Raw genomic sequence first — 12,798 nt, forward strand, 5'->3', positions numbered from 1 at the left:
GCATCTGTGTCAACAGTTGTCTAGGGAAGTTATTCTGCAGTATTCTAAATAGTAGATTACTTGATTTTCTTAACAAACATAATATCCTCAGAAAAAACCAAATAGGCTTTCTTCCAAAACACCGCACCGCCGACCATATCTATACCCTTCACACCCTCATTGAAAAACATATACACCAAACAAAAAATGGGAAAATATTCGCCTGTTTCATCGACTTCAAGAAAGCCTTTGACTCTATATGGCACGAAGGGCTCTATTATAAACTTCTTCAGTGTGGAATAGGGGGCAAAGTCTATGACCTTATTAAATCAATGTATCTGAAAAACAAATGCGGGGTCAAAATTGGAGACAAACGCACCGATTTCTTCACCCAGAGAAGAGGCGTCCGGCAGGGCTGCAATTTGAGCCCGACCCTGTTCAACATATACATAAATGAATTAGCAGACATGCTGGAGAAAAGCGAGTCACCAGGTCTCCGTCTCCTGGATGGAGAAGTGAAATCCCTGTTCTATGCGGACGACCTGGTTCTGCTGTCTCCCACAGAACAGGGATTACAGCAACAACTAGACCTACTCGACAAATACTGCCAAAATTGGGCTCTAACAGTAAATCTAAAGAAAACCAACATCATGATTTTTCAAAAAAGGCCCAGATGTCAGGAAAACAAATACCAGTTTACCCTCAGTGATACCACTATAGGACACACTATGAGCTACACCTACCTTGGTCTAACTATTACAGCATCAGGGAGCTTCAGCATAGCAGTGAATGCACTAAAAGAAAAAGCCCGAAGAGCCCTATATGCAATAAAAAGAAAATTCTACAACATCCAAATCCCAATCAAAATCTGGCTCAAAATATTTGACAGCATAATCCTGCCCATTGCACTGTACGGTAGTGAAGTATGGGGCCCGCTAAATCACCAAAGCTACACTAAATGGGAAAAACACACAATAGAAGCCCTACATGCAGAATTCTGCCGAAGCATCCTTCGCACCCAAAGAAAAACGCCAACAAATGCATGCAGAGCCGAACTAGGCAGATACCCACTGATAATAAACATCCAAAAACGAGCACTAAACTTCCTAAATCACCTCAAATCTAGCTCCCCAGACACCCTTCATTTCAAAGCCTTTCAGACCCAAGAGCTAAACCCAGAAAAGAGTCCCCTGAGTCAGCTGCTACTGAAACTAAGTACTCAGCCGGACCCTGACCAGCCCCAGACCAACACAGCCGTCCAAACACCAATCCGAGTGAACCAAATCATTAAACAATGCAAAGAAACCTACCTGGAACATTGGAACAAAATAACCGAAAGCCAAAGCAGATTAGAATGTTACCGGGCCCTAAAAAGAGAATATAAACTGGCAGACTACCTCACGACCATCAGAGACACAAAACAGAGACAGACCCTCACCAGGTACAGACTAAGCGACCACCAACTGGAAATTGAAAAAGGCAGATACAAGAAATCCTGGCAGCCTAGAGAGAATAGAATATGCGATCAATGTCTGGCCGGCGAGGTTGAAACAGAAATGCATTTCCTCCTAAAATGCAAAAAATTCAACACATCAAGAAACATATTATTCAACAAGCTAAGCCAAACAACCCCAGATTTCAAGGAATTGGATGACCTGTCAAAATTGAGATTAGTCCTAGGAGAAGGAGACAGACCATACCTTGGGGCCAAATATGTAACAACATGTCACAACCTGAGGACTGTTTAAAATTAAGACTGTTTAAAATTAATATTGAACGTACCAAATGAAGTACAAAGACTGTTTAAAATTAATATTGTTTAAAAGTAATATTGTATGTACCCAACAAATGTCATATCGATTGACACCTACAGAATGTTGGAAAACTGTACCTTTTTGCTATGTAAGCTTTGGCAATATGGTTCTCTGTAAACTTTCATGCCAATAAAGCATTTGAATTGAATTGAGAGAGAGGGAGGGGTGGTCTGTGAGAGAGAGAGAGAGAGAGAGAGAGGGGGGTCTGTGAGAGAGAGAGAGAGAGCGGGTCTGTGTGTGAGAGAGAGAGAGAGAGAGAGAGAGAGAGGGAGGGGGGGTCTGTGAGAGAGAGAGAGAGAGAGAGAGAGAGAGAGAGAGGGGGGTCTGTGAGAGAGAGAGAGAGAGGGGGGGGGGTCTGTGAGCGAGAGAGAGGGGGGTCTGTGAGAGAGAGAGAGAGAGAGCGGGTCTGTGTGTGAGAGAGAGAGAGGGAGGGGGGGTCTGTGAGAGAGAGAGAGAGAGAGGGGGGTCTGAGAGAGAGAGAGAGAGAGAGAGAGAGGGGGGTCTGAGAGAGAGAGAGAGAGAGAGCGGGTCTGTGAGAGAGAGAGAGAGGGGGTCTGTGAGAGAGAGAGAGGGGGGTCTGTGAGAGAGAGAGAGAGAGAGGGGTGCCGTGAGAGAGAGAGGGGGGGGGTCTGTGAGAGAGAGAGGGAGGGGGGGTCTGTGAGAGAGAGAGAGAGAGAGAGGGGGGTCGAGAGAGAGAGAGAGAGAGAGAGAGCGGGTCTGTGAGAGAGAGAGAGAGAGAGAGAGAGGGAGGGGGGTCTGTGAGAGAGAGAGAGAGAGAGAGAGAGAGAGAGCGGGTCTGTGAGAGAGAGGGGGGTCTGTGAGAGAGAGAGAGAGGGGGGGGGCCGTGAGAGAGAGAGGGAGGGGGGGTCTGTGTGAGAGAGAGAGAGAGAGAGAGAGAGAGAGAGCAACAACTAGACCTACTCGACAAATACTGCCAAAATTGGGCTCTAACAGTAAATCTAAAGAAAACCAACATCATGATTTTTCAAAAAAGGCCCAGATGTCAGGAAAACAAATACCAGTTTACCCTCAGTGATACCACTATAGGACACACTATGAGCTACACCTACCTTGGTCTAACTATTACAGCATCAGGGAGCTTCAGCATAGCAGTGAATGCACTAAAAGAAAAAGCCCGAAGAGCCCTATATGCAATAAAAAGAAAATTCTACAACATCCAAATCCCAATCAAAATCTGGCTCAAAATATTTGACAGCATAATCCTGCCCATTGCACTGTACGGTAGTGAAGTATGGGGCCCGCTAAATCACCAAAGCTACACTAAATGGGAAAAACACACAATAGAAGCCCTACATGCAGAATTCTGCCGAAGCATCCTTCGCACCCAAAGAAAAACGCCAATAAATGCATGCAGAGCCGAACTAGGCAGATACCCACTGATAATAAACATCCAAAAACGAGCACTAAACTTCCTAAATCACCTCAAATCTAGCTCCCCAGACACCCTTCATTTCAAAGCCTTTCAGACCCAAGAGCTAAACCCAGAAAAGAGTCCCCTGAGTCAGCTGCTACTGAAACTAAGTACTCAGCCGGACCCTGACCAGCCCCAGACCAACACAGCCGTCCAAACACCAATCCGAGTGAACCAAATCATTAAACAATGCAAAGAAACCTACCTGGAACATTGGAACAAAGTAACCGAAAGCCAAAGCAGATTAGAATGTTACTGGGCCCTAAAAAGAGATTATAAACTGGCAGACTACCTCACGACCATCAGAGACACAAAACAGAGACAGACCCTCACCAGGTACAGACTAAGCGACCACCAACTGGAAATTGAAAAAGGCAGATACACGAAATCCTGGCAGCCTAGAGAGAATAGAATATGCGATCAATGTCTGGCCGGCGAGGTTGAAACAGAAATGCATTTCCTCCTAAAATGCGAAAAATTCAACACATCAAGAAACATATTATTCAACAAGCTAAGCCAAACAACCCCAGATTTCAAGGAATTGGATGACCTGTCAAAATTGAGATTAGTCCTGGGAGAAGGAGACAGACCATACCTTGGGGCCAAATATGTAACAACATGTCACAACCTGAGGACTGTTTAAAAGTAAGACTGTTTAAAATTAATATTGTTAAAAGTAATATTGTATGTACCCAACAAATGTCAAATCGATTGACACCTACAGAATGTTGGAAAACTGTACCTTTTTGCTATGTAAGCTTTGGCAATATGGTTCTCTGTAAACTTTCATGCCAATAAAGCATTTGAATTGGAATTGGAAATTGGAGAGGGGGGTCTGTGAGAGAGAGAGAGAGAGAGAGAGAGAGGGGGGTCTGTGAGAGAGAGAGGGGGGTCTGTGAGAGAGAGAGAGAGAGAGAGAGAGGGGGGGGGGCCGTGAGAGAGAGAGGGGGGGGTCTGTGAGAGGGAGAGAGAGAGAGGGGGTCTGTGAGAGAGAGAGAGAGAGAGAGAGAGAGGGTCTGTGAAAGAGAGAGAGAGGGGGTCTGTGAAAGAGAGAGAGAGGGGAGGGCCGTGAGAGAGAGAGAGGGGGGGGTCTGAGAGAGAGAGAGAGAAAGGGGGGGGAGGGCCGTGCGAGAGAGAGAGAGGGGGGGGGGTTTGTGAGAGAGAGAGAGAGAGAGGGAGGGGGGGGCCATGAGGGAGAGATTGAGAGGGGGGCCGTGAGAGAGAGAGGGGGGCCGAGAGAGAGGGGGGCCGAGAGAGAGAGAGAGCGGGGGGGGCCGAGAGAGAGGGGGGGGCGAGAGAGAGAGAGGGAGGAGGGGCGCCATGAGGGAGAGATTGAGAGGGGGGCCGTGAGAGAGAGAGGGGGGCCGAGAGAGAGGGGGGCCGAGAGAGAGAGAGAGAGAGAGAGAGAGGGGGGCCGAGAGAGAGAGAGAGAGAGAGGGGGGGCCGCGAGAGGGAGAGAGAGAGAGAGAGAGAGGGGGGGCCGTGAGCGAGAGAGAGAGAGAGAGAGGGGGGGCCGTGAGCGAGAGAGCGAGAGAGAGAGGGGCCGTGAGAGAGAGAGAGAGAGGGGGGCCGTGAGAGAGAGAGCGAGGGGGGCCGTGAGAGAGAGAGCGAGGGGGGCCGTGAGAGAGAGAGAGGGGGGCCGTGAGAGAGAGAGAGAGAGAGGGGGGCCGTGAGAGAGAGAGAGGGGGGGGGCGTGAGAGAGAGAGAGAGCGAGAGCGAGGGGGGCCGTGAGAGAGAGAGCGAGGGGGGCCGTGAGAGAGAGAGAGAGAGAGAGGGGGGCCGTGAGAGAGAGAGAGGGGGGGGCGTGAGAGAGAGAGAGGGGGGCCGAGAGAGAGGGGGGCCGAGAGAGAGAGAGAGAGAGAGAGAGAGGGGGGCCGAGAGAGAGAGAGAGAGAGAGGGGGGGGCCGCGAGAGGGAGAGAGAGAGAGAGAGAGAGGGGGGGCCGTGAGCGAGAGAGAGAGAGAGAGGGGGGGCCGTGAGCGAGAGAGCGAGAGAGAGAGAGGGGCCGTGAGAGAGAGAGAGAGAGGGGGGCCGTGAGAGAGAGAGCGAGGGGGGCCGTGAGAGAGAGAGAGGGGGGCCGAGAGAGAGAGAGAGAGGGGGGCCGAGAGAGAGAGAGAGAGAGAGGGGGGGGCCCGCGAGAGGGAGAGAGAGAGAGAGAGGGGGGGGGCGTGAGAGAGAGAGAGGGGGGCCGAGAGAGAGGGGGGGCCGAGAGAGAGAGAGAGAGAGAGAGAGAGGGGCCGTGAGAGAGAGAGAGAGAGGGGGGCCGTGAGAGAGAGAGCGAGGGGGGGCCGTGAGAGAGAGAGAGAGGGGGGCCGTGAGAGAGAGAGAGAGAGGGGGGCCGTGAGAGAGAGAGAGGGGGGGGGCGTGAGAGAGAGAGAGAGCGAGAGCGAGGGGGGCCGTGAGAGAGAGAGCGAGGGGGGCCGTGAGAGAGAGAGAGAGAGAGGGGGGCCGTGAGAGAGAGAGAGGGGGGGGCGTGAGAGAGAGAGAGGGGGGCCGAGAGAGAGAGAGAGAGGGGGGCCGTGAGAGAGAGAGAGGGGGGCCTGGAGAGAGAGAGAGAGGGGGGCCGTGAGAGAGAGAGAGAGAGGGGGGCCGTGAGAGAGAGAGAGGGGGGGGGCGTGAGAGAGAGAGAGAGCGAGAGCGAGGGGGGCCGTGAGAGAGAGAGCGAGGGGGGCCGTGAGAGAGAGAGAGAGAGCGAGGGGGGCCGTGAGAGAGAGAGAGAGAGAGGGGGGCCGTGAGAGAGAGAGAGGGGGGGGCGTGAGAGAGAGAGAGGGGGGCCGAGAGAGAGAGAGAGAGAGGGGGGCCGTGAGAGAGAGAGAGGGGGGCCTGGAGAGAGAGAGAGAGGGGGGCCGTGAGAGAGAGAGAGAGAGAGAGAGAGAGAGGGGCCGAGAGAGAGAGAGGGGCCGTGAGAGAGAGAGAGAGAGAGAGGGGCCGTGAGAGAGAGAGAGAGAGAGAGGGGCCGTGAGAGAGAGAGAGAGAGAGGGGCCGTGAGAGAGAGAGAGAGAGAGGGGCCGTGAGAGAGAGAGAGGGGGGGGGGCCGTGAGAGAGAGAGAGGGGGGGGGCCGTGAGAGAGCGAGAGAGAGAGGAAGGGGGGCCGCGAGAGAGAGAGGGGGGGGGCCGCGAGAGAGAGAGGGGGAGGGGGGCTGCGAGAGAGAGGGAGGGAAGGGGGGCCACGCGAGAGAGAGAGGGGGGGTCCGCGACAGAGAGAGAGGGGGGGGTCTGCGAGAGGGGGGGGGTTCGCGAGAGAGCGAGAGGGGGGGGTCTGCGAGAGAGAGAGAGAAGAGGGGGTGCTGTGAGAGGGACGGGGGTGCTGTGAGAGGGAGACAGCGGGAGGGGGGACTGTGTGTGTGTGGAACATGTTAGAATCATATAGCGCACAAGGAGGCCATTCGGCCCGTCGTGCTGTTAGAAACAGCTGTCCAATTATTCCCATTCTCCTGCTCTTTACCCATAGTCCTGCATTTTTTTCATTTTAAGTATTTATCCAAATTCCCTTTTGAAAGTTACTATTGAATCTGCTTCCACCGTCCTTTCAGGCAGCGCGTTCCAGGTCACAACAACTCACTGCGTAAAAAAAATCTCCTCATTTCCCCCCGAACCTCTGACAATTTTAAATCTTTGTCCTCTGGTTACCAATCCTCTTGCCAATAGAAACAGTTTCTCCCTATCCTAACCCTCATAATTTTGAACACCTCTATTAAATCATCTCTTAATCTTCTCTGCTCTAAGGGGAACAATCCCAGCTTCTCTGGTCTCTCCACATAAATAAAGTCTTTCATCCCTGGAACCATTCTAGTAAATCTCCTCCGCACTCTCTCCAAGGCCTTGACATCCTTCCTAAAGTGCGGTGCCCAGAATTGGACACAATACTCCAGCTGGTGACTTATAGAAGATTAACATAACTTCCTTCCTTTTGCACTCTATGCCTTTATTTATAAAGCCAAAGATCTCGTCTGCTTTTTAAAACCGCTTTATCAACTTGTCCTGCCACCTTCAAAGACTTGTGTACATACAGTCCCAGGTCTCTCTGTTCCTGCACCCACTTTAACATTGTACCATTTAGATTATATTGTCTCTCCTCATTCTTTCTACCAAAATGCAGCACTTCACACGTCTCTGTGTTAAATTTCAGCTGCCACGTGTCTGCTCATTTCACCAGTCTGTCTATGTCCTCCTGAAGTCTGCTACTATCCTCTTCACTGTTTACTACATTTCCGAGTTTTGTGTCATCTGCAGACTTTGAAATATGCCCTGTATCCCAAAGTCTAGGTCATTGATATACATCAAAAACAGCAGTGGTCTTAATACCGAGCCCTGGGGGACTCCACTGTACACTTCGCTGCAGTCTGAAAAACGACCATTCATCACTACTCTGCTTTCTGTCCCTTAGCCAATTTCGTATCCATGCTGCCACTGTCCCTTTAATCCCACGGGCTTCAATTTTGCGAACAAGTCTATTCTGTGGTACTTTTATTAAATGCCTTTTGAAAGTCCAGATACACAACATCAACTGCACTACCCTTATAATATATTCAAGAAGGAGTTGGATATATTTCTTAAGGATCAAGGGATATGGGGAGAAGGCAGGGACAGGGTACTGAATTTGGATGATCAGCCATGATCTCATTGAATGGCGGAGCAGGCTCGAGGGGCCGAATGGCCGACTCCTGCTCCTATCTTCTATGTTTCTATGTTATCCACCCTCTCTGTTATTTTATTGAAGAGCTCAATCACGTTTGTCAGACACTATTTTCCTTTAACAATCCATGTTGGCTCTTATTTATTAACACTTGTTCTTCCGTGACAATTCATTTTGTCCCGGATTATGATCTCTAGGAGTTTCCCCATGTTAAGCTGACTGGCCTGTAGTTATCAGTTTTATCCCTCTCTTTTTTAAACAGGGCTGTAACATTTGCAGTCCTCCAGTCCTCTGGCACCACTCCCATATCCAAGGAAGATTGTGGCCAGAGCCTGTGCAATTTCCACCCTCGGCAACCTAGGATGCATCCCATCCGGAACGGGGGACTTTTCTACTTTGAGGGCTGCCAATCTTTTTAAGCACCTTCTCTTTAGCTATTTATATCCTGTCGGGTATCACTACTGCCTCCTCCTGTACTGCGATATTGGCACCATCCTCTTCGCCAGTGAAGACAGGTGCAAAGCACTCAATTAGTGCCTCAGCCATGCCCTCTGCCTCCACAAGAACGTCTCCTTTTTCATCCGTAACCAGCCCCACCCTTTGACTAGCCTGTTACTATTATTTGTTTATAAAAGATTTAGTGTTCCTTTTTATGTTGCCCCCCCACTAACCTTTTCCCATACACTCTCTTTGCCCCTCTTATTCCCTTTTCCAGTTCTCCTTTGCGCTTTCTGTATTCTGCTCGATTCTCTAACTCTGACATTTATCATAAGCCTCCTTTTTCTGTTTCATTTTAATCCCAATTTCTTCAGTCATCCAGGGAGCTCTAGCTTTGGATGCCCTTCCGTTCCCCCTCATAGGAATGTGTCGAGTCTGTACCCAAACTATCTCCTTCTAGAAGGCTCATTAACTGGTTTAGCTGCTGATCTTTGATTCCAATCCACCTGGGCCAGATCCCTTTTCAACTCACTGAAACCAGCCCTCCTCCAGTTGAGTGTCTTCACCTTTGATTGTTTCTCGTCCCTTTCCTTAACTACTTTAAATCCAATGACAAGGCAAAATACTGCGGATTTTGGAAATCTGAAATATAAACAGAAAATGCTAGAAACATTCAGCAGGTCAGGCAGCATCTGAGGGAAGAGAGAAACAGAGTTAACGTTTCCGGTCTGGGACCTTCCGTCAGAACTGGAAAATGCTGGAGATGTAACGGGTTTTAAGCAAGTGCAGAGGTAGGGAAAGGGGTGGGGGAGGAGTGAACGGAAGGCGAGGTCTGTGATAGGGTGGAGGGCAGGAGTGATTTAAACAAGAGCAGAATCATTACCAGCACCTGCTGGCCGAATAACTGGGGGCAGTGGTTATGATCTGAAATTGTTGAACTCGATGTTGACTCTGGAAGGCAGTAACGTGCCTGATCGAAAGATGAGGTGCTGTTCCTCGAGCTTATGTTGAGCTTCATTGGAACAGTGTAGGAGGCCAGAGCGGTCAGAGTGAGAGTGGGAGGGAGAATTAAAGTGACAGGTGACCAGGAGCTCAGGGTCATGCTTGCAGAATGAACGGAGGTGTTCAGCAAAGTGATCACCATTTATGTGTTTGGTCTCCCCAGTGTAGAGGAGACCGCATCGTGAGCAGCGAATACAGTATACTAAATTGAAAGTACAACAAGTAAATCGCTGTTTCACCTGGAAGGTGTGTTTGGGGCCCTGGACAGTGGGAATGGAGGAGGTGAAAGGGCAAGTGTTGCATCTCCTGTGCTTGCACGGGAAGGTGCCATGGGAAGGGGAGCGGGTGTGGGGATGACGGAAGAGTGGACCAGTGTCATGGAGGGAACGGTCCCTTAGGAATGCTGAAAGGGAGGAGGAGGGGAAGATGTGTTTGGTGGGAGCATTGCGCCGGAGGTGACTGAAATGGCAGAGGATGATCTGTTGAATGTGGAGGCTGGTGGGGTGGATGGTGAGGACACGGGGAATCCTATTGTGGTTCTGGAGTGGAGGGGAAGGGGTGAGGGCAGAAGTGAGGGAAATGGGACGCATACGGTCGAGGGCCCTGTCAACCATGTGGAGTGGAATCCTCAGTTGAGGAAAAAGAAAGACATCGGAAGCACAGATGCAATGGAATAGAGTCCTTGCAGGAAGCAGGGTGGGAGGGAGTGTAACCTAATGTTGTGATCACTGTTCCCCAAATGCTCTCCCACTGAAACCTGCTCCATTTGCCCCATTTCATTCCCCAGAACTAGACCCAGCACTGCTTCCTTCCTCACTGGGCTGGAAACTTACTGATCAAGAAAGTTCACTTGTACACATTTCAGGAATTCCTCCCCCTCTTTGCCCTTTACACTGTTACTATCCCAGTCTATATTAGGATAATTAAAGTCCTCCATAATCGCTGCTCTTTTTATTACATCTTTCTGATTTGCTCCTCCATCTCCCTCTCACTATTCGCTGCAAACCCGCCTTAGTCTGCTTAACATTGCTCCCGCCTGATCCCTCCTATTAGTCAGGATGCTCGGACCATTATGGCTTGATGGATTTTTTCCACCTGTAAATTTTGAATGTTCATATTTCTGAACTAATCTTTATTCTAATGCTGCTTGTCTCTCCCAGTCCTCTGTGTCTTCTATCTCCTCTCTAATGCTTCATCCTGTTCCCCTCCCCCTGCCAAATTAGTTTAAATCTCCCCCACAGTACTAGTTAACCTCCCTGCGAGGAAATTCATTCCAGCTCTGTTGAGGTGCAACCTGTTCCTCTTGTACAGGTCCCTCCTGCCCCAGAACAACAACAACTTGTATTTATATAGCGCCTTTAATGTAGTAAAACGTCCCAAGGCGCTTCACAGGAATGTTATAAGACAAAAATTCTCAGCCTCCCATATGCCCTGCAGACTTGTATTTATGGCCCCTAGTTTTGGTCTCCCACACAAGTGGAAACAGTTTCTCTACATCTGCTTTATCAAACCCTTTTATTATCTGAAAGACCTCTTTCAGGTCACCCCTCTGTTCCCATTTCTAGAGAAAAGAGCCCCAGCATGTTCAGTCTTTCCTGATAGGTATAACCTCTCAGTCCTGGTATCATTCTAGGACTGAGCGTGTACATCTCCGTCTCTCTCTCTCTCACTGTGTTTCCCTCCATCCTTTTATACTCCCCGGGTCTCTGGGCCGCCCCCTGCCCGGGTCTCTGGGCCGCCCCCTGCCCGGGTCCCTGGGCCGCCCCCTGCCCGGGTCTCTGGGCCGCCCCCTGCCCGGGTCTCTGGGCCGCCCCCTGCCCGGGTCTCTGGGCCGCCCCCTGCCCGGGTCTCTGGGCCGCCCCCTGCCCGGGTCTCTGGGCCGCCCCCTGCCCGGGTCTCTGGGCCGCCCCCTGCCCGGGTCTCTGGGCCGCCCCCTGCCCGGGTCTCTGGGCCGCCCCCTGCCCGGGTCCCTGGGCCGCCCCCTGCCCGGGTCCCTGGGCCGCCCCCTGCCCGGGTCTCTGGGCCGCCCCCTGCCCGGGTCTCTGGGCCGCCCCCTGCCCGGGTCTCTGGGCCGCCCCCTGCCCGGGTCTCTGGGCCGCCCCCTGCCCGGGTCTCTGGGCCGCCCCGTGCCCGGGTCTCTGGGCCGCCCCCTGCCCGGGTCTCTGGGCCGCCCCCTGCCCGGGTCTCTGGGCCGCCCCCTGCCCGGGTCCCTGGGCCGCCCCCTGCCCGGGTCCCTGGGCCGCCCCCTGCCCGGGTCTCTGGGCCGCCCCCTGCCCGGGTCCCTGGGCCGCCCCCTGCCCGGGTCTCTGGGCCGCCCCCTGCCCGGGTCTCTGGGCCGCCCCGTGCCCGGGTCTCTGGGCCGCCCCCTGCCCGGGTCTCTGGGCCGCCCCCTGCCCGGGTCTCTGGGCCGCCCCCTGCCCGGGTCTCTGGGCCGCCCCCTGCCCGGGTCTCTGGGCCGCCCCCTGCCCGGGTCTCTGGGCCATGTGCTGGGCCCTGATGGTGATCTGAGGCTTTTTTTTTTCCAGGACTCTGGAACATGTTTAAGAGGAGCCCGGTGCAGCCAGAGCTAAGTGGCTCCTTCTCCTATGGCACCCTGGAGAACAGCGCCAATCCTGCCGATAATCAGCAGCCAGAGGCCCTGCCTGATGCACAGCAGGCGCCTAACTCCCATCACTCAGTCAACGAGTCAAAGCAGGACTGAGCCCCGAGTCCGACAGGAGGAGGCCAAATTCTGCCCACTCGGGGCAACCCTGGTTTATGGGCTCCGCTGCCCCTCCGCTGGAGTTCTCTCAATTCCCCTTCTCGGACTCTGCACCCTGTGACTGACTGCAGCAGTGTGACTGGCTGAGCGAGCCAGCACTGTCCCTTGTGCCCCTGCTCGCCGCCTCCCGCCCCCTGGACCCGGAGCAGCAGGTACAATGTACATGAAAAATATACAGAATAATGGAGGTACATCACATGACGAGGGCCCGGTCCCCATTCCATGGGCTGGGTTACCTGATCTACTCCTGGCCCTCACTCACTTGGTTATCTGCTCTACTGCTGTGCTCCTGACTTTGACCAGCGGCCCCCCGAGCTCCTGCACTCGGTACGATTACCTATTGAAAATGCGAAGCTTCAGTTTATTTAATGACTATTTGTATTTGCTGTGTGTTATTGTGTGAAAGAATGGAGTTCCCGGGCGTCAGGGTGTTTCTTTGTGTTATTTCTATTTAAAGGGACTCATGTTCATTATTTCCTGCCGGACAGTAAATGTGCCTGCGATACTGTTAAATAAAGGAGACTGATCTGAAGTATCTCGCTGTGGTTTGGTCGGGGGCTGGAATAGATCTGAGTGAACACCAACTGCTCTGGACTTCCCGCTAATCCGATTCTGAGCTAGTGGCAGACTCCAGGTGTAGTCAGTCTAACAATATGGACTGGCATTCGCACAGCGCCTTTAATGTCCTAAAATGAACCGAGGTCCTGCAGAGTGGGAGGGGACGGTGAGGAGAGCTG

At 52.4% G+C, this 12,798-nt stretch overlaps 1 protein-coding gene across 1 annotated transcript in view; it reads left to right on the forward strand.

Annotated features, from left to right (window-relative positions):
- Positions 1-12,593, forward strand: part of nipal3 (NIPA like domain containing 3) — a 52,694-nt gene extending 40,101 nt beyond the window's left edge. The window contains exon 11 of the mRNA XM_085962326.1: positions 11,826-12,593. Coding sequence (XP_085818452.1) covers positions 11,826-12,001 — 176 coding nt within the window. The 3' untranslated portion in view covers positions 12,002-12,593. The remainder of the gene's footprint in view (positions 1-11,825) is intronic.
- The last annotated feature ends 205 nt before the right edge of the window (positions 12,594-12,798 follow it).

This window comes from Somniosus microcephalus, chromosome 20 (genome assembly GCF_052327205.1).
Source record: "Somniosus microcephalus isolate GS21.2 chromosome 20, FLI_Smic_1.0, whole genome shotgun sequence".
Classification (NCBI taxonomy): domain Eukaryota; kingdom Metazoa; phylum Chordata; class Chondrichthyes; order Squaliformes; family Somniosidae; genus Somniosus; species Somniosus microcephalus.